Source organism: Hemitrygon akajei, chromosome 27, assembly GCF_048418815.1.
Source record: "Hemitrygon akajei chromosome 27, sHemAka1.3, whole genome shotgun sequence".
Lineage (NCBI taxonomy): Eukaryota > Metazoa > Chordata > Chondrichthyes > Myliobatiformes > Dasyatidae > Hemitrygon > Hemitrygon akajei.
The window spans coordinates 49,292,901-49,313,200 of NC_133150.1; the positions used below are offsets into that span (position 1 = coordinate 49,292,901).

General features: G+C 40.4%; 1 protein-coding gene across 1 annotated transcript in view; it reads left to right on the top strand.

Moving 5' to 3' along the window:
• LOC140717071 (C4b-binding protein alpha chain-like) overlaps nucleotides 1–11,289 on the top strand; it is a 76,139-nt gene extending 64,850 nt beyond the window's left edge. Inside the window, exons 14-18 of the mRNA XM_073030252.1 lie at nucleotides 5,339–5,412; nucleotides 6,105–6,173; nucleotides 7,111–7,131; nucleotides 9,137–9,221; nucleotides 11,178–11,289. Coding sequence (XP_072886353.1) covers nucleotides 5,339–5,412; nucleotides 6,105–6,173; nucleotides 7,111–7,131; nucleotides 9,137–9,221; nucleotides 11,178–11,289 — 361 coding nt within the window. The remainder of the gene's footprint in view (nucleotides 1–5,338; nucleotides 5,413–6,104; nucleotides 6,174–7,110; nucleotides 7,132–9,136; nucleotides 9,222–11,177) is intronic.
• Nucleotides 11,290–20,300: the final 9,011 nt, after the last annotated feature.

Here is a 20,300-nt window from a genome sequence, read left to right on the forward strand (position 1 = left end):
TTTGTGCCTGGTGATAGCAAATTCTACCATTACAATCCTGACTCCAATAATTATTACTAAAACCCATCCTGCCATGCAGCAGCTGGGCTGCCTAAGCATGCCCAAGCATGTCTGGACAAAATAGGAAACTTTCCAGCTTACATTGTAGGCAACATTTTAATTGACTTGAATTATGAATTGAAATAATAAACATAAGTGATTTCAAAAAATGGTGAGTGATAGGGAAATTTGATAGTGATTTTCATAATCAGTAGCTCAAAATTCATTAGATGGTATTCAGGAAGCAAAATCTTTGTTGTCCCGTGTAACTAGGTTTTGTGATATGCACCAACTGCTCACATGACATAGAACATAGAACATTACAGCACAGTACAAGCTCTTCAGCCCACAATGTTGTGCTGTCCTTTTAATCTACTCTAATATCAATATAACCCTTACCTCCAACATAGCCCTCCATTTTCCTATCATCTATGTGCCTATGTAAGAGCTTCTAAAAAGTCCTTAATGTATCTGCCTCTACCCTACACCTGACAGGTGTTCCACACGCCTGCTAATTTCTGTAAAGAGTTCACCTCTGACATCCTACCTATACTTTCTTCCAATCTCATTAACATTATACCCTCTTTTCTACCCTGGGAAAAAGTCTCTGGCTATCTACTTGATCTACACCTTTTATCAACTTGTACACTTCTATCTAGTCAACATTCATAAGGTTTCAATGAGATCCCCACTCATCCTTCTGAATTCCAGCAAGTAATTCCAGAGTCATCAGTGTTCCTCATATGATAACCCTTTCATTCCTGAAATCATCCTTGTGAACCTCCTCTGGACCCTCTCAATGCCAGCACTTATTTCCTAAGATGAGGGGCCCAAAACTGTTCACAATACTCAAGGTGAGGCCTCACCAGTGCCTCATAAATCCTCAGCATTGCGGTCTTGCTTTTGTATTCTAGACCTCTTGAAATGAATGCTAACATGGCATTTGCCTTCCTCACCACCAACTCAACCTGCAAGTTAACCTTCACGGTGTTCTGCACAAAGACTCCCAAGTCCCTCTGCATCTCAGATTTCTGGACTTTCTTCCCGTTCAGAAAATAATCCGCACATTTATTTCTACTACCAAAGTGCATGATCATGCATTTTCCAACATTGTATTTTATTTGTCACTTGCTTGCCCATTCTGCTAATCTGTCTAGGTCTTTCTGCATCCTACCTGTTTCCTCAACACTACCTGCCCCTCCACCAATCTTCATATCATCTGCAAGCTTGGCAACAAAGCCATCTATTCCATCTGAATCATTTATATACAGCATAAAAAGAAGTGGTCCCAACATCGTGGAACACCACTAGTCACTGGCAGCCAACCAGAAAAGGATCCTTTTACTTGCTGCCTCCTATCAATCAGCCAATGATCTAACCATGTTAGTAACTTTCCTGTGATACCATGGACTCTTAACTTGGCAAGCAGCCTCATGTGTGGTACCTTGTCAAAGGCCTTCTATACAACATTTACTGCATCTCCTTTGTCTATCCTACTTGTAATCTCCTCAAAGAATTCCAACAGGTTCGTCAGGCAGGATTTTCCCTGAAAGGAAACCATGCTGATTTTGAACTATCTTGTCCTGTGTCTCCAAGTACTCCAACACCTCATCCTTAACAGTTGACTCTAACATCTTCCCAGACACTGAGGTCAGGCTAACTGGTCTATAATTTCCTTTCTGCTGCCTTCCTCCTTTCTTAAAGAGTGGAGTAACATTTGCAATTTTCTAGTCCCTGGCAGCATGCCAGAGTCCAATGATTTTTGAAAGATCATTTCTAATGCCACCACAATCTCTAACGCTACCTCTATCAGAACTCTAGTTCTGAATCCTAGGTGCAGGTCCACTGGTCTAGGTGAATTATATACCTTTGTGACTTCCACCCATACTGACTCAGTCAGCATCTTCCCTTGCTGCAGCAATGATACTCTCCTTGATGTTACTCCCCAACCTCTTTTCCTTTCCTCCCTGTCTCCCTTGAAACATCTAAACCCTGGATACACGAGTAGCCATTCCTGCTCTTGTGACAGCTGCATTATATTATTGTGAGTAGTTTTGCTTACCTACCTACAGGAAAGGTGTAAATAAGGTTGAAAGAGTACAGAGAAAATTTACAAGGTTGTTGCCAGGTCTGGAGGATCTGAGACTGAAGGAAAAATTGAACAGGTTCAGACTTTATTCTTTGGAACTTAGAAGATTGAGAGAAGATTTGATAGAGGTATACAAATTTATCAGGAGTGTAGATAAGGTAAATGTAAGCAGCTTTTTTCCACTAAGGTTGGATGGGACTATAACAAGAAGTCATGGGTTAAAAGTGAAAGGTGAAAAGTTTAAGGGCAGCACGAGGAGAATCTTCACTCAGAGGGTGGTGAGAGTGTTGAATGAGCTGCCAGTGCAAATGGTGCATGCAAACTCAATTTCAACATTTAAAAGAATTTTGGATCAACACATGGATGGAGGGCTATGGTCCCGGTGCAGGTCGATGGGAGTAGGCTGTTTAAGTGGCTCAGCTTGGACCAAAGGGCCAGTTTCTGTGCTGTACTTTTCTATGACTCTATGACAACATCAAGGTTCCATGCATTGACCCATGCTCTACATTCATCATTCTTGTTCTTGCATTAAAATAGACGCATTCAACCAATCCCACTGTCTGCAGTTTAGCCTTATCAACTGCCTATCCTTCCTCACAGACTGTCGACGCACTGTATTTACCTGTACATCAAATACCCCATCCTCTGAACCTTATGTTGGATCCCATCCTCCGACCAAACTAGTCTCAACACTCCCCAACATCTCTACCGTAAGGAAATTGGTTCCCTGCAATCCAGGGGAACCCACCTTATGTCATACTCTCCAGAAGAGATCTCAATGATCCACAGATCTGAAAGCCTGCTGCCTACACCAGTCACATATTCATCTACCAAATAAATCATTCTATTCTTACCCTCACTTGCAGATGGCAGAGGCAGCAATCAGAGATTATTACCCATGAGGTACTGCTTTTCAGCCTTCTTTCTGAACACAATTCCAAGAGGAAATAAGTTCAGAAATCTAAAAAAGCACAAAATAGATCCAAAGTCATGTTTTAAATCTATGAATCAAGAGCAAAAAGTAGAAAACAATCACAGGTTTCTCACCGGAGCATGTGCTAGCTATGGCTGTCAAAGTGAGACATGCTGCAATGATGACACTTTTTATGCGATACATATACACAAAATCTGATACATTAAAAGGAACAAACAAACTTATGTTGGTAATAAAATGTCAAGTATCATGTCAGGGTCTTGAATTTCTTAGAACACAGGACTTCAATAAGATGACCATCATTTATCACTAAAGACCAAGAAATCTGCTAATGTTATCTGCAATGTCATGTCAACCATGTCATATCAAAGACAGATGGATGGAGGGGTGGGGGAAGGGGAGCATGAGAAATTGCTTTCTTAATTGTAATTATTTGATTTAATAACAAACTGAAAGCATTTCTTTTGCAAAGAAGATAAAAAGAATCATTTATGACTCCTTCATTAACCCAGTATACATCAACTTTTTCCAATTAACATTAATTAATTGGATGAAATTATTGAAGATTTCAGCAAATTAAGACCAGAAGTCAAGAATCAATAGGTTGACATGGTGTGACTAATGTTCTGAGCTGTGAATATTTGAATGCAAGGACTACTGTAAGAAAGGCAGATAAGCTTAGGACATGGACCAGCACATGAAATTATGACATTGTAATCATTAGTGAGACTTGGTTGCAGGAGAGGCAGAACTGGCAGCTCAGTATTCTGGGGCTCCACTGACTTAGAGGTGATAGAGTGGATTAAAGGGAAGAGATGGCATTACCAGCAAGGAAAATGTCATAGTAGTGCTCAGTCAGGACAGAGTGGACATGTCATCTAGTAAGGCTTTATGGATAGAATTGAGAAATAAGAAAGGTATGACCATGCTAATGAGATTATACAATATTACACCACCCAACAGCCTGCAGGATTTCATCATCATTATCATTACGTGCTGTGTTGTTTGATGGCCATGGTCTCATGGCCATAATTGTTCTTGGCAAATTCATCTATAGAAGTGGTTTGCCATTGCTTTCTTCTGGGGAGAGGCTTCACAAAAGACAGGTGACCCCAGCCATATTTAGTGATTACTTGTCTGGCGTCAGTGGTCACATAACCAGAATCTGTGATATGCACCAGCTGCTCATATGACCATCCACCACTTCCTCTCATGGCTTCACGTGACCCTGATCGGGGTGCTAAGCAGGTGCTACACCTTGCAGGCTAGCAGAGTGCTTTACACCTCCTTTGGCAGAGTCGTATCTTCACTCCGCAACCCAACTTACTGTAATTAGTAACTAATGTATAATATAGTGCCTCAGTATCAGATGTTATAGGTTCCTGATTAATTCAAAGTGCAGGTTGGAATAAATAACAAAAATTCTGTAGATGCTGGAAATCCAGAGTAGCATATACAAAATACTGAAGGAACTCAGCAGGTCGGGCAACATCTATGGAGAGGAAAAGACAGTCTATGTTTTGGCCCAAGCCTCTTCATCAAGATTGGAAAGGAAGGGGACAAAAACCAAAGTGAGAAGGTGGGAGGATGGGAAGGAGTACAAGCTGCCAGGTGATAGGTGACTCCAATTTTGACTTCTTGACTTCAGCACTTTGTGTGTGTTACGCAGGTTGGAATAACGTTCCAAGCTGCAGCAATACTTCAGGGAGCAGCTGAGTAAAACAAGTTAGTCCAATGTCTGCAAGCCCACAAGTCTGTTGGAGGCTCAGAGTTGACCTGTCTTGGGTTGGAGAACTGTCTTCTCTGCGTATGTGTGGATAAGGAGAAGGAAAGGGGCTTATTTTCCTGCTGTTCTGTTGCTGTTGTTATTTATGTTGTTCTGCCAAACATGGTGGACATATTGTGTTGGTGACAGAATGTGTGGTGACACTTGCGGGCTGCCCCCCGCACATCCTTAGGTTGTGTTGGTTGTTGACACAAATGACATATTTCACTGTATGTTTTGATGTGCATGTGATAAATAAACAAATCTTAGTTTGTTAGTCTGTAAGGGGGCTCTCTTAGAATTATCCATGGCTTTGACTTGCTCTCTTTCCTCTCCAATATATTATTTTCCCTTATATGGCCAATTGTAACGGTTTCAGGCATTGATCCATTACATTCAATAGATGTCTTTCAAGTGTGTACATTGAACATAGATTCATTTAATTACTGGCTCATAATCTAACAACTGGAATTTTTATTTTACTTTAGTATCTTGTTTTTCTTTGACCTAGATTCCTGATGGTGGGAAAGAACTACCGAGTATGTACTACTACAGGTTGGGATGGTAAAGTCCCAGTGTGTAAAGGTAAATTAAGATTCTATCTTTATAGGACTCTGTAGTGTTCTATAGCTGAAGCAATCAAAGGACATATTTAGATTGTTAGCACCATGTCATTACAATGTTTTGTAACTCCAAAACTCATTTGGGTGGGATGTACTGTTGTCAGTGATACTGCTGACTTTATTGTCCAACCTGCAGTAGTGTGCAAGCCTTGTCACAACTGACAGTTGGTCTGCAACTCTAGTTTGCTCCTGTGTTGTCTTCTGACATATCTGATAGCTTTTTGATGGTTGGACCTAGGTTTCCTGTGTAGCTTAAAGTCACTCAACCTGGATGCCGTAGGCTTGGACGTAGACAGTGGATCTCTTAGTTCATCCATGGTTTCCAGTTCAAGAACACCTGGATTGACCTCTTTTCCCAGTTCCCTACATGCATGCCACTGAAACCTGTATCAGCATTGGCAAGTTGATCTGAATTAGTCAATGTTCCTTGAGTACAGATGAGTCCACTGATCTAAACTGCAATATGAACTGCATATTTAAAATCAATAGCATCCTTGACATTTAAAATGGTTGAGAGAAAATATCCAAGTATGCAAGTTATAACTTGAAACTCAGCTATATAATTTACTATATCATGACCTGCTAAACTTAATATTTAGAGGAACTGAATATTTACATTGTGTTAGTTGGTCATCTTTGCCTTTCTGTGTCTAGAAATAAAGTCAACACCAGTGAAGATTGCTGAGTTTGCAGAGCCTAGGCTGAAGTTCTCTCAAGTTGCAGGTACTGTGCATAAGATATTAATTTCCTTTTGATAAGTTTCCAGTTGCCTCAGTTGACTTACAGTATCTGATGACCTAAAATAAAATAGATTGTAATTAATGTACTTAAGAATGTCGCCAGAGTTCTGCCCAGCTTGTATAGTGATAATGGGAGATCTTTCTTGACAGTCACTAGAATGAGAGCTGTAATCACCTCTCCACGATGCATTTTCTCTTGTGCTTCTATGTCACAACTCAGAGCGCTGGTGCCTAACTTCTTTTATTAGGTTGACTGGCTGGAACTTCTGGTTCTTTGTCTATAATGTCAGACATCCTTCATGTGTAGGTAAATTAAGAACAAAAGGATATGGGAATACAGGTCCGCAATTCAGTGAAAGTGGTGTCTTCATAAATCAAAGAATTGAGTACAGGAGATGGGATGTTATGTTGAAGTTGTATAAGATGTTGGTGAGGCTTAATTTGGAGTATTGTGTGTAGCTTTGTTCACTGACCTACAGGAAAGATAAAAATAATGTTGAAAGAGTACAGAGAAATTTTACAAGGACGTTGCCTGGATTGGAGGACCTGAGTTATAAGGAAAGATTGAATAGGTTAGGACATTATTCCTTGGGGAGATTTGATGGAGGTATACAAAATTATGAGGGGCATAGATAGGATAGCTGCAAGCAGGCATTTTCCACTGAGGTTGGGTGAGACTACAACTTGGGTTAAGAGTAAAAGGTGAAAAAGCTTAAGGGATTTCTATGTTGAAGAGAAGTTTGGATAGGTACATGGATAGTAGAGGTAGGAGAAGGGCTGTGGCTCTGGTGCAAATCAGTGGGAGTAGGCAGTTTAAATGGTTTGGCGTGGCCTAGATGGGCTGAAGGGTTTATTTTTGTGCTGTACTTGTCTATGACTCTATGACTGTAATTTAACCTTTGTTTTATTCATTCTTACAGCACAGAAGAAGTCAGGCCTTGGTGAGGACAAGATATTGCAAATTTTTCATTATACTGTACTTGTGAGCTATTTACATAGGGGATGTACAGTTTGCAAGTGTGTATGATTATATTAGTGAGTTGTAATGTTGATAATTATATAGACTTATCAGTACTTTAATGAAATTAACTTACACCATGCAACAACCTAGGTCATGAGATACTTGTTTATTTAAAAACATTTGCTGTTGTCTTCTCCCCTTCTGATAGAGAATTAAATTTAGATCTTCAGATGTGTAAACGCTTGTAAAATTAGAATTTTACATATTGATTAAAGATGTACATAAATATTGAAATATAATTTTTTTCATGGGAGAAATTATAGCTTTCAGTTTTGGTTTTGATATCTTGGCTGTGACATCAAATTGCAAATTGAAGCTGTCACTGGCAGTTTTCTAAACTTTGTGATTGTTTTACATTGGAGAAATTATTAGAGCTTTGCTTAATATATTGAAAGTGCGAATTCAACTCTGATGTTCACAGCTTGTCCTTACTAGGAAGCGCCTGGTGAGAAGCAGAACCTGCAGCACATTTACTTTAGTTTTTCCAGCTGCTTCTGAGCCTTCTGTGGATATCATTCAGAAATCTAAATCTTGCACAGTGTTTGCAGTCTCATTCATGTTCCTGTGAGGATATTGTGGCAGTCTGGGCACAGAGTACAGAATAGTTCAATTCAAGTTTAATTATCATTCAACCATGCACATGAATACAGCCAAAGGAAACAGCATTCCTCTGGGGCCAAGGTGCAAAACACTTACCAGGAGCACACAGCATATATAATTACAACAGGAGAAAAACATACAATTACAAAAATAATAATATATAAAAAAATAACGTAGCCCAAGTCCCTGAGTATTATGGTGCATAAATGTTGTCCTGGAGCCATGTTTCTGTAAGAACAAGCCCGAGCATTTCCTCATCTTGCACAAGTAGAGCTGGAATTGAACTCAATCCAGCTTGTCTTCCTCCGAGCGAGCACTTGAGAGCAAGAGAGGACAACCCAAACCAGCATGGAATCCAGCAGCACTCAGCCAACTCTGGCATTTTATTCCTTGGCGGCTGTTACAGGTGACCCCGAGGCATAAGGTCCTCCTCCGCGCAACAACTGGCGACGTGCAGCTCCTCCACCTTTGGTCTCGCCGATGAACCAGTGAATCGGACCTGCAGTACTCTACATTACTAATGTGCAATGGGGTCTTGCAATCACAAGAACGTCCAAGATAATCATTTATTGCATTGTGTACCCCCTCTGATACCTTTTATCCTGAGTGGCTGAAACAGGCTGCAACACAGCGCGCAACAAGTCCAGCTCCACACTGTGGAGCAGCTTACTGGTAGGGTAGACCTAGAGTATTTGCTGTTCTTAATATCTAGCAGTGTCTTGTGATTGTGAAGTAAAAAGCTGTAAAGAATGTCCAATTACACCTTTGTCCCTTCAGCCATTTGGTTCTTGAATTACACATTTGTGTCCGAGTGTGCCATCATCCTGGAAGGAATTAGTACTAGGAGCACCACATGGTAACAGGGTTCACTCTCATTGATTTTATTTTGCTATAAAATCAAAGTCAAGTTTATTGTCAGATGTGTTTACAAGTGCAATGAAAAACTTACTTGCAGCAACATCACAGGCACAGAGCATCAGATAAGCAGCATTCAAAAGAACAGTTAAGCATAAATTATGCACAACTTTTGCAAGAAAAGACACAATTACATCAACAAAAAGAAATCAATTTTAGTGCAACTAAGTTATCGAAGTGGCCATCGTTTTGCCAAACTTTACTGATTACATTTCTGCTGGTTGGCTCAAGAACCAAGTGGTTGAAGGCTCATAGTTATAAACCATATTTTATAGTGCAACTTAAGGACAGCAACAGCTTGAGTTTAGATAAATAGATCATTATTGGCTCAGACACTGTTAGCAGTATTTTCTCCATACTGCATATTTTTTATAGGAGTTAGTCATGTTTAACCATGCGTGTTGTTTCAGAAACTGCTGGCATTATCATCGTTTGCATTATAATCTTCTGCTTTGCTGTTGGTGTTATTGCTGGATTATTCCAGTATAAGAAAAGGTGAGATCCTTTCATATCTCATCTCTTTCCATCAACCTGGGATGCTATAAAGTGTTGTGCTAACCACTATGCTACCGTGCCACCCTTGGCTGGAAGGTGTTGTAACTGTGCTGTGCTTCTCTAAAAGAAGATAAATGGATCGCTGCATTCACAAAAATATATAAAATATGTGGAAAGGTTGAGCGAGCTAAGGCTTTTTTTCTTTGCAGTGAAACAGGTAGAGAAGTGACTTAATACAGTGCCCTGCCTTCTCTGTGTTCTGGTACGGCTGAATAAACAAAAGGATGAGTAATACTTTCCTAAAACTAAATGAAGATAAAACTGAAATACTTTTATTTGGTCCCAAAGTCAAAAAAGATAAACTTCTTGATAAACTTGGAAACTTGGCTCCCCTTGTAAAATCAGAAATACCAAACCTGTGTGATGTCCTTGACCCAGGTTTGAATTTAAATCCCATATAAAGTAAGTGACCAAAGTAGCATTTCTACACTTAAGAAATATACCAAGGGTTCTCCAGTTTCTGTCAAGTAATAATTCTGAAAAACTAATTCAGGTCTTTTACTCTAGATTACTGCAGTGCACTTTTCACTGGTCTTCGAAACCAATTTATTGACAAACTTCATCTCATTAGAATGCCGCTGTTAGACTTCTAACTAAAATCAGGATGAGGGAACATACTATGTATTGGCTTCCTCTATCCTTTAGAATTGATTTTAAAGTTCTCTTTCTCGTTTTTAAAGCTCTCAATGGTCCTGGACTGGAATACATCACAAAATCACTTTCGTTGTATAAACCTGCTCAAACTCTCAGGTCTTCTTCTGCTGGTCTCTTAAATTTAAATAATCTCCTTCAAAAGATAATTGTCAGGTCAGGTTTCTTGAACTGTGCTCCTAAACTGTGAAATTCAGTACCTGAAACTATAAGGGATGCAAGCTCAGTTGACACTTTAAAACACTAGCTCAAAACTTATTTATCCTTGATTTTAACAAGCATCTTTTTGTCTTTTATTTTCATTTTTATTTTTATTTTTTGTTTTATTTTCATGTTTGAACTTTCATCTCATTGTAAAGCACCTTGAATGACAATGGCTGTATGAAAAGTGCTCTATGAAGAGTTCTTATTATTAGATTTTTAGATTTAGAGATACAGCACGGTAACAGGCCTTTCCCAATAAGCCCATGCCACACAATTATACCAAAGTTACTAATTAACTGACTAATCTGTATATCTTTGGAATGTGGGAGGAAACCAGAGGATCCAGTGGAAACCTATGCAGTCACATAGAAACCCCTTTGCAGATGGTGGCTGGAATTGAACCCAGGTTGCTGGTATTATACTAACTGCTACTCTAATGCGCTGTGATAATAAACCTGATTCTGATTCAGACATACAGCAGAGTATGAAAAAGTAAAATGGAGCAACATGTAGTCGTGCAGTCTGATGTAGTGCAAAAAGAAATGTCAAAATGTTAATTGCGGGATGACTGAGAATCTGAATCAATTCCATTTATCAGTTCTTGTACAAAATGCTAGAGGAACTTAGCAGGCCAGGCAGCATCAATATTTTGGGCTAAGACTCTAATGTCCTGATGAAGGATCTCAGTCAGAGTCATGGACTGTTTATTTTCCTCCGTAGATGCTGCCTGATCTGCTGAGTTCCTCTAGCATTTTGTATGTGTTGCTCTGGAATTCCAGCATCTACAGAATCTCGTGTTTATCAGTTCTTGTCCTCCTTTTCATGCATTCCGAACTATGAACAAAAAATAGAAAAGTTACCGGTATCTGTCAGCCCTCTGTGGTTTCCTCATCCATTCATTTTCACCTTCTGTAAATCTGACAGTTAGCTTATTACTGATCTATTAATTTTCTTGCCAAAGTGGCTTTGTTTGTTTGTTCTGTAATTACAAATTTCTCTCATGAGTTGCTGTGGTGTTACTGAATTTTCACTTGTATTTAGGTGCTGGCTGTCCAGACAGTATAAAACCCGCAAGAATATTCGCATTAAACCTCAGCCCAGTCAAAGCAAGGGGGAGGCCCATTTTGATGGATACTCTGATCATCCAGCCTGATCTTAATGAAAGAAATCCTATGGTAAAGGTAAACATTTGGTGACATATATGTACTATGATAATAAACTTTACTTTGAACTTTGAACATTCAATATAAATTCTAGTTTTTAAGCAACAAATGATTTGCCTGCTGTATGTCTTAAGAATGCAGCTATTCTAGTCAGTATTCAGTGTGTATTAAGTATCTACGATTTATTTTATTTTACAATTGTCATTATTTTCTTGCCCCATAGGTCAAACCTCTGGCAACATTCTAATTCGTTAATGTCATTTCCATGGAAATTAACTCCAGCATTTTTCCTTACAGTGTGTTGTGAAACACATATTGGGTTGAGAGTTGGAGTTGTTTAGAAGTTTCAGATTTAATATGTTTAAAAAGGCAGATGAGACCTTGTCTTTTTTTGAATGAACAGTATTTAGTCACAGTTGTGTTGCAAGGGTGTTAGTCCGGTCCCAAGTGAACAGTTGGTACTGATTGGTGGTCTGATGAGGTTTACTTTCAAGAACTGCCATAATATGTTTAAGCGTGATTCTGTATTCTCTTTCAATTTTCAATGGATATGTTCAATACCGAATGTTGAAGCCCTAAAATGACCAATTCACTTGTTTACATCCCACTATTTTCCTGTGGTATGATTCACCTAAAGTGAGACTGTTCTATAACCTCTGTTTAGGTCTAACTGTTCCAATCTAAGTGCTTAGTCTGTGCTTCTTACATTAACGTACTATATTGAGTCAAATTTGGCATGAGATCTTTGGACCTATTTACTGATGGACAGTTTGACATTGATATCACCTATAGCATAGACAGCTGTTTCACTGAGAAGATAATTGATTATAAATTTATGCACGTAACATCTGATTTTACGTGTCATCATAACTGTTTGGTATTGATTTCTGATCTTGCGTCACTGTTCAATGTTTGGGTACCAACCAGATTTGATTAAATTTTGTATGAAATTTTGTTGTTTTTGAAATCTGATAAAGATCTACTTATTTGAATATTTTGTATCAAATATTTCTGGTAGTAAACATTATAAAAGAATAGGTGTCTCCTGTATCAAAAAATTTAAAGTTATATTCCATTCACCAATGTTCACTACACAGTTATCAAATCACTTTTGATAATACAATTTTGGAAGCCATTTATTTACAGGGTTGTAAAGCACACAGTCTGGTGTGTAAATTATTACAATCTAGGAGCCGCACAGTACTGGAGCTTGACAGCTCCACTTCCTCTGCTGTGTTTTAGAAATACATTTGATGTACCAGATCATTCCCATCTCTCAGTAATATCCTCATTCCCAAGGATATGTGCAGCCCTTTTTAAAAGTATGAGCTTGAATATTTCTCCTCATCTGCCTTCTTGATGTTTTTATATTCAAACGTTTACTGGTGCTGCCTGATGAGACTATAATGCATAGGTGCAGAATTAGGTTATTCAGCCCATTGAGCTTGCTATGACATTTGATCATGGCTGATTTATTTTCCACGTCAATCGATTCTCCTGCCTTCTCCCCATATCCTTTAACACCCTTACTAATCACTAATGTATCAACCTCCACTTCAAATGTACTTAATGGTTGGGCCACCAGAGCCATCTGTGATAATGATTTCCACACATTCACCAGCCTCTAGCTAAAGAAACGTTTCTTCATCTCTGTTATAAATAGATGTCCCTCTATTCTGAGGTTGTGTCCTCTGGTCCTAATCTACCCTATTATAGGAAACAACCTCTCCACATCCACTCTATCTAGGGTTTTCAATATTTGATTACTTTCAATAAGATTTCCCCCTCATTGCTCTAAACTCCCAACGAGTACAGACCCAGAGCTATCAAACACTCCTCATATGTTAACCCTTTCATTCCGGAGATAATTCTTGTGAGTCTCCTTTGGAGTGAATTGCTTTATTGTCTTATTTTAATCAAAGCTTCTCATCATTTTGAAGCCCTCTATTAGATCACCATATAACTTTCACTCTTCCAAGCAGAACAGCCTTGATGTTTTTAGCTTCTTGGAATGGAAATCTTTCATCCTGGTTGACCTCTGGAGCAACACACAAAATACTTGAGGAATTCAGCTGGTCAGGCAGCATCTATGGAAGGAAATTGATGATTGACGTTTTAGGCCAAGATCCTTCTTCAGGACTGGAAAGAATGAGGGAAGATAGGCAGTGACAAGGGGTGGGGGCAGAGTGGTGAAGCAAGAGCTGGTGCGTGGTTCCTTCAAAAAGAGGGAAGAGTGGGAATATTGTGTAGCCCCCTGGCACACCTCAGGCTCGCTCAGCTGGCTTTCGTCTAGGGGGAGCAGCCTTCGGCCCCACCAAACTGGGTAATCAGCTTGTGTGGATGCTGTGTGATGTCCCCACCCCGCCAAATAACAGACAGTACACCATATGCGATTAAGTGATTACACTTTATAGAGATTACTAGAACTAAGTGATTAATAACGATACAGTATATATGAAGGAAAAGAAAATAAAGAAAAAGCACCAAACTTATCAAAGTCCAAACCCTTTTGTGCACAACCGTTGGAGCTCAATTAACAAAGCTTTCTGGCCACCATTTGATCCCCTCCATCCTCCTCGTAGCTCAGGACCACCCGAAGTGACCAACCAAGCACCCCTGGCACGTCTGTCTTTGTCTCCTCTCCTCGCCGAAAACCTTGGCCTCGGACCCCCACTCAGGTTTCACTCTGTCGCCCAGCTTACAGCATCGCGTCCTCTCTCTTTCACCCCCTCACGCTGACTCCCCAAATGCCTCCCCAACACTAGCTTACAGACCCACAAGAAGGAATAACATTAGTCCCAATTGGTTAACAAATGAATACAATTCTCGTTATCAGTAATTTTAACCCAAACAAACTGCGAGAGAAAGCACTTATCATAACAAAGAAGCATTCCTACTTTTAACAAAACAAAGAAGCCATTTTGATTAACATACCCAGTAACAAAAAACCCCTTACACCAAGAAGAAACCCCCTTACAATTGTAAGAAGCTGGGATGTGATAGTTGGAAGTGACAAAGGGATGGAGTCTTATAGGAGAGGACCATTGAATGGAAGGGAGGAGGTGGGGAGAGGATCCACTGGGAGAAATGTGTGGTGATAGGCAAATGGAGAAGGTGGAGGAAGAGAAAGAGTGATGAGGGCTGGTAGGATAAGGGTAAAGAAAGAAGTGACGGGGGAGAAGAAGTTACAAAAAGAAATCGATGTAAATGCCGTCAAGTTGGAGACTACCGAGGTGGAATAGGAGGTATTGCTCCTCTGATCTTTATCTGACCTCAACTGGGCAGTGGAAGAGGCTGTGGACAGAGATATCAGTGTGGGAATCGTTGGCCACTGGGAGATCCTGGCTGGTACGGTGGACGGAGCAAAAGTACTCGAACTCCTCTGTACATGTTCTAACTTCTCCACAATTTTGTACTGTGCCATAATGTTCTATGCTCTTACGTTCTTAATATGCCTGGAATCATCTTCAACATTCCACTGTTTATGAAGTACCTGGACTTACTATATATTGGATTGTGTTTGTGTCCCGAGGGATGTTTCACTACATATACACCTGTCTCTTTTATCAATATGTTGGTCTTCATGTTTGCAGAACTGACCCAGTTACCAAATACAGTTGGAAACTCTGGCTGTTGAAACAAGCTGTGGCCCATGGTACCCTCTGCTGTGTTACACCTTGGAGACTACAGGGTGAACATCTTCGGGAATTTGGAAGCCATCAAATCTGTATTTTGCTAAGGAAGAAAAATTGAGTGCCACACTTTTAACTGCATGTGCCATCCTAGACAGAGAATAGATGCGGATTGTTTTAATTTATTTTCAGATGGTGTCAAGACCAGTAGTCATTCCTTCCCAACCACTCCTCAGCTTGATTTATCACATTTACACCAAAACATATGGTGAAGTATATCATTTGTGTCAATGACCGACACAGTCGGAGAATGTGCTGGGGGCAGACCACTAGGTGCCGTCGTGCTTTTGGTGCCAACACAGCATTCAGACAGCATCTGGAGGAAATCAGAGCACGCAGAGAAACCCGCAGACAAACTCCTTACAGACAGTGACGGGATTGAACCTGGATAGCACTGTAAAGCATTACCCTACTGTGCCATACAAGATCTTGCAAAGAGTAATTGAACTATGTTGTTGTGTGCCTGTTGTGACCAAAGGACAGCAGTGATGATTTCAGTCACCGTTACTGAGAAGTTTTAATAACTTCAGATTTACTAACATGTACTTGCCAGCTGCCCTAGTGAGATTTGAACATGTATCTCTGAGTCAAAGGGGCAATGTCTGGCTGCAGTCCAGGTAACTTAACCACCATGTTATGATAGCCCTGATTCAGCTCTTTGCAGCATGACGCAGTTTAACAACTGCTATCACAGGTGGCAATCTCAGTTCCCTGTGACATTGGACAGCCTTAGAATCAGCGACTCTAACCACTCCACTGTTCTGAGAGTTTCTATACGAGAGCAACCCTGCGGAGCAGAAATGCCGAGATCCCTGTAATCCTGCCAGTTCACAAGATGAAGTTCTGGGGGAGTGGCCTGTCCCTGCAGGACTGGTTATTGTTCTGTGTTAGAAGCAGGTCCATTGGGTTATTAAAGTCAGAGGGTGGGGAAAGGACTGTGGGTTATTTTGGTACGTGAGATTGCTGATGTGTTTAGTATCCCCACGAGATCCTGGAAGCCCCATGTGCAGAACTGTGTGGATATCAGTTGGCAGGGGGCTGCTGACACTGCATTAACGTGAGCTGTGGCTAACCTCCAGCATAGTGTGAGCCACAGGAGATGCTGGCCTGGGGGGTGGGGTGGGTAGGGGGTGTGGAGTGACTAAGCTCTGCTCTGTGTGGAAAGCAAGAGAAGGGCAATTTACCACTACCTTGTAAAGGCCACTGGTGTGTGTGTGTGTGTGTGTGTGTGTGTGTGTGTGTGTGTGTGTGTGTGTGTGTGTGTGTGTGTGTGTGTGTGTGTGTGTGTGTGTGTGTGTGTGTGTGTGTGTGTGTGTGTGTGTGAGAGAGAGAGAGTAAAGAGGACATGTCCTGGGTGATGGGGGTCCTTAATGATGGATACTACCAATTGAAGGTGTCCTCATTGGTGGGGAGGCTAGTATCCATGATGCAGATGGCTGTGCTTACAGCCTCCAAGCTTTCATTATTACTTATTGAAAAGAATTCAATGCACTTGTTACAAATTATCTCTTTAATTTCTCTAGATGGGAGATGAGATCAAATGTGGAAAATTCACAGCAAAACATTTCTGTCGATTGCATCAAAAAGCTGTTGGAGATCCTGGTGTTGTGCAATGCCTTTACTGTCCCTTTTCTGTCTCTGTGTAGCGAAGAACTGTGGATATCCAGGAGAGATAGTGAATGGATATTCTTTGGCAGCAAATACTACCTTTGGAAGTAGAGCCATTTTTTATTGTAAAAAAGGGTGAGTTTTTGGATAACGAAAATGAAAAAAGATGTAGATGCTAGAAATTAAAACAAAAAATGTTATAAACAGCAAGTCATACAGCATCTGTACAGAGAGAAGCAGTTATGTTTCAGGTCCAAAATTTAACAAAATAAAGCAGTGATCTTAAATTGAAGAGAAGATTGCAAAATGAATGAGTAAATATTGCAAGCTTGATTTCCAGCACACTTCCTGATCTTGCATCCTCTGCTCTTTCCTCTAACCCCATCCCTTTTCCTTACTCCAACTCCCGCTATTCTCTCTTACCTTCCCTGACCCTGAACAAGCAGTCCTCAACAGAGGTCTCAACTCTGCTTTCATTCTTAATGAATGTCGAATTTGATGTGATATCAAACTCTTCTTCTACCACCACTGTGCCCATTCTCTCTCTATCTCTCACACACACACACTCACACTCACAATTTCTTACCTTCAGATTTTCAAAGCTCTCTTCTTTTCAGAGTCACATTGCTCTCTGTTTTGATGTGTACCTGGGTCATTTCTCTATCCACAAGTAACATGCTGTGGATACTTAACACTAGAGATTCTGCGGATGCTGAAAATCCAGAGCAACGCACACTAAATGCTGGAGGGAACTGAGCAAATCAAGCAGCATCTATAGAGGGGAATATACAGTTGATATTTTGGGCCAAAACCCTTCATCACGAAGCTACTGTAGATATAGCACGTTTGATATACAGGTAAGTACTGTGATTGCTCTGCAGGGAGAGAAGCAGAATCAATACATCAACTACATAACCTTCCATAATCCAAAACGTTGACAAACATCTATAGATGCACAGAGGAGACTATCCAGCCTGGTTGCAACACCAATACCTAGGAATGGAAAAGTCTACAGAAAAGGGTTGATACAGCCCATAACATCACAGGCAAAGCCTATTGAGCACATCTAGAAGGAGCGCTGCCACAAGTTAGGAGCATCCATCATCATGGACCCCACCATCCAGGCTGTGCTCTCTTCTCACTCATTGGGCAGGAGATACAAGAGCCTTAGGTCCCACACCGCCAGGTTCAGGAACAGTTATTTCCCTTCAGCCATCAGGCTTCCAAACCAGCATGGATAACTTCACTCACCTCAACTCTGAACTGACTCCACAACCAACAGACTCACCATTAATGATTCTGCAACTCAGATTTTCAAAGCTCTGTTCTCAGTATTTTTTTAATTTGCATAGTTTGTCTTCTTTTGCACATTGGTTGTCTGTCAGTCTTTATTGATATATTTTTGTAAAATCTGTTGCATTTCTTAATTTTCTTATAAATGCCTGCAAGAAAATGAATCTCAGGATAGTAAATGGTGACATATATTTAATTTGACTTCACGATAGAGGGATCCTCAGAAGTAGAGAGAGTGAGCAATTTCAAGTTTCTGGTATTAATTTCTCTGAGGACCTGACCTGGTCCCGACATATTGATGCAGTTATAAAGAAAGCAAAACAGCAGCTGTATTTCATTAGGAGTTTGAGGAGATTTGGTATGTCACCTAAAACACTTGAAAATTTCTACAGATATTCTGTGGAGAGCATTCTGACTGGTGGCATCACCAACTGGTATGGGAGGGGTGTGTTTGGTGGGGGAGGAGCTACTGCACAGAATCGAAGTAAGCTGCAGAGAAATGTAAAATTAGTCACCTCCATCATTGGTTCTAGCCTCCGAAGTATCCAAGACCTCTTCAGGGAGTAGTGCCTTAAAAAGATGGTGTCCATCATTAAGGACCCCCAGCACTCAGGACATGCCCTTCTCATTGCTACCATCAGGAAAGAGGTGCAAGCCTGAAGACACACACTCAGCAACAGCTTCTTCCCCTCTGCCATCCGATTTCAGAATGGACATTGAACCCTTGAACACTATGTTTCTGCACTACTTAGTTAATTTAACTATTTAATATACACATACTTACTGTAATTCAGATACAAGAGGGTAAGATTGGGGTTTGATTGCTGTCTGTAAGGAGTTGTATGTTTTCCCTATGACTGCGTGGGTGTCATCTGGGTACTCCAGTTTCCACCCACGTCCCAAAGACATTTAGTTAGGGTAAATAAGCTGTGGGAGAACTCTGTTGGTGCTGGAAACAGGGTGACACTTGCGGGCTGCCCAGCTCAGTCCTCGCTGATCTGATTTAACTCAAACACACGATTTACTATGACAAATAAAGCTAATCTGAAACACCACTACTTGGCAAATTTCCTCCAAGTCTCACACATTATTCTAAATTAAAAATGGTCAGTTTTTCATTGTGTATGAACCTCCTTGCCACCCCCCTCCAATGGCATTGTCAGACACCTTCACCACACGTTTGCAGCAGTTCAAGAAAATGGCTCAGCACCATCTTCTCAAAGAAAGAGAGGATGGACAATAAATGCTGGCCTTGTCGAGACATTCAGGTGGAGCCACAGAACATCTTAGCACAGAAATAGGCCATTTGGCATGTCCAATCTATGCTGAACTATTATTCTACCTGGCCCCATGGATCTGCACCTGCACCCTAGCCCTCCGTACCCATCCCATCCATGTATTTATCCAAACCTCTCTTAAACATTTAACTAAAATCTGCATTCTCCACTTCCACTGGCAGCTCATTCCACACTTACACCACTCTCTGTGAAGTTCCCCGTCAGATTTCCATTAAATAATTAATCTTTCACCCTTAAACTATGACCTCTAGTTTACTGTCATTCAATTTAAGCGGAAAGAAGTGTTTTTGCATTTATCCTATCTATACCCTCATAATTTTGTGTTATATTTTTAGAAGAATATAATATTGTATTATTGTCAGCAATGATATCCCAATCTGCAGGTTCTATTGTCAGTAGAAGTGCTTGTGGCAGTTGCAGCAAGGCAAGGATTAAGACAATGTCCAGGCAAGGATACTTTGCAGATCATGTGCAGCCAACACAGGCCTTTGAAGAAAGGTTTTTGAGGAGCATAACTTCCATTAGCACAGCAGGGGATCAAAAGCATTTGACATTCCAAGTCAAGATAAGGATACTAAGAAAAGATTCTAGGGTGACACTTAGTACTGGACAGTTACTTTACTAATTCTGAAGTATTAGTCACCTTTAATGTATGGATTCTGCTGGCTATTAACACCTGTAGTCATCATCATTATGTGTTGTGTTGTATGATGTAGGTGATTATAGACCCATGACCACGGTTGTTCTTGGCCAATTCTTCTACAGAAGTGGTTTGCCATTGCCTTCTTTTGGGTAGTATCTTTATAAAATGGATGATCCCAGCCATTATCAGTACTCTTCAGTGATTGTCTGTCTGGTAGGGTGGTCACATAACCAGGACTTGTGATATGCATCAGCTGCTCATATGACCTTATTTTTGCTCCTGAGTGTAAACCAACACGGTCCGAAACTAGTCTTTGTGAATGTGTTTTTTTTTAGGCCACCCAATATGTATTGGTGTTAAATGTAGGTGTGTTGATCCAATCTTGTCTACACAAGGGAAAAGCTGAGGTGCAATTAAAGCTTTGAAAGTGTAAGAACTTAGAAACTTTGATACCCATCCCAAAATAA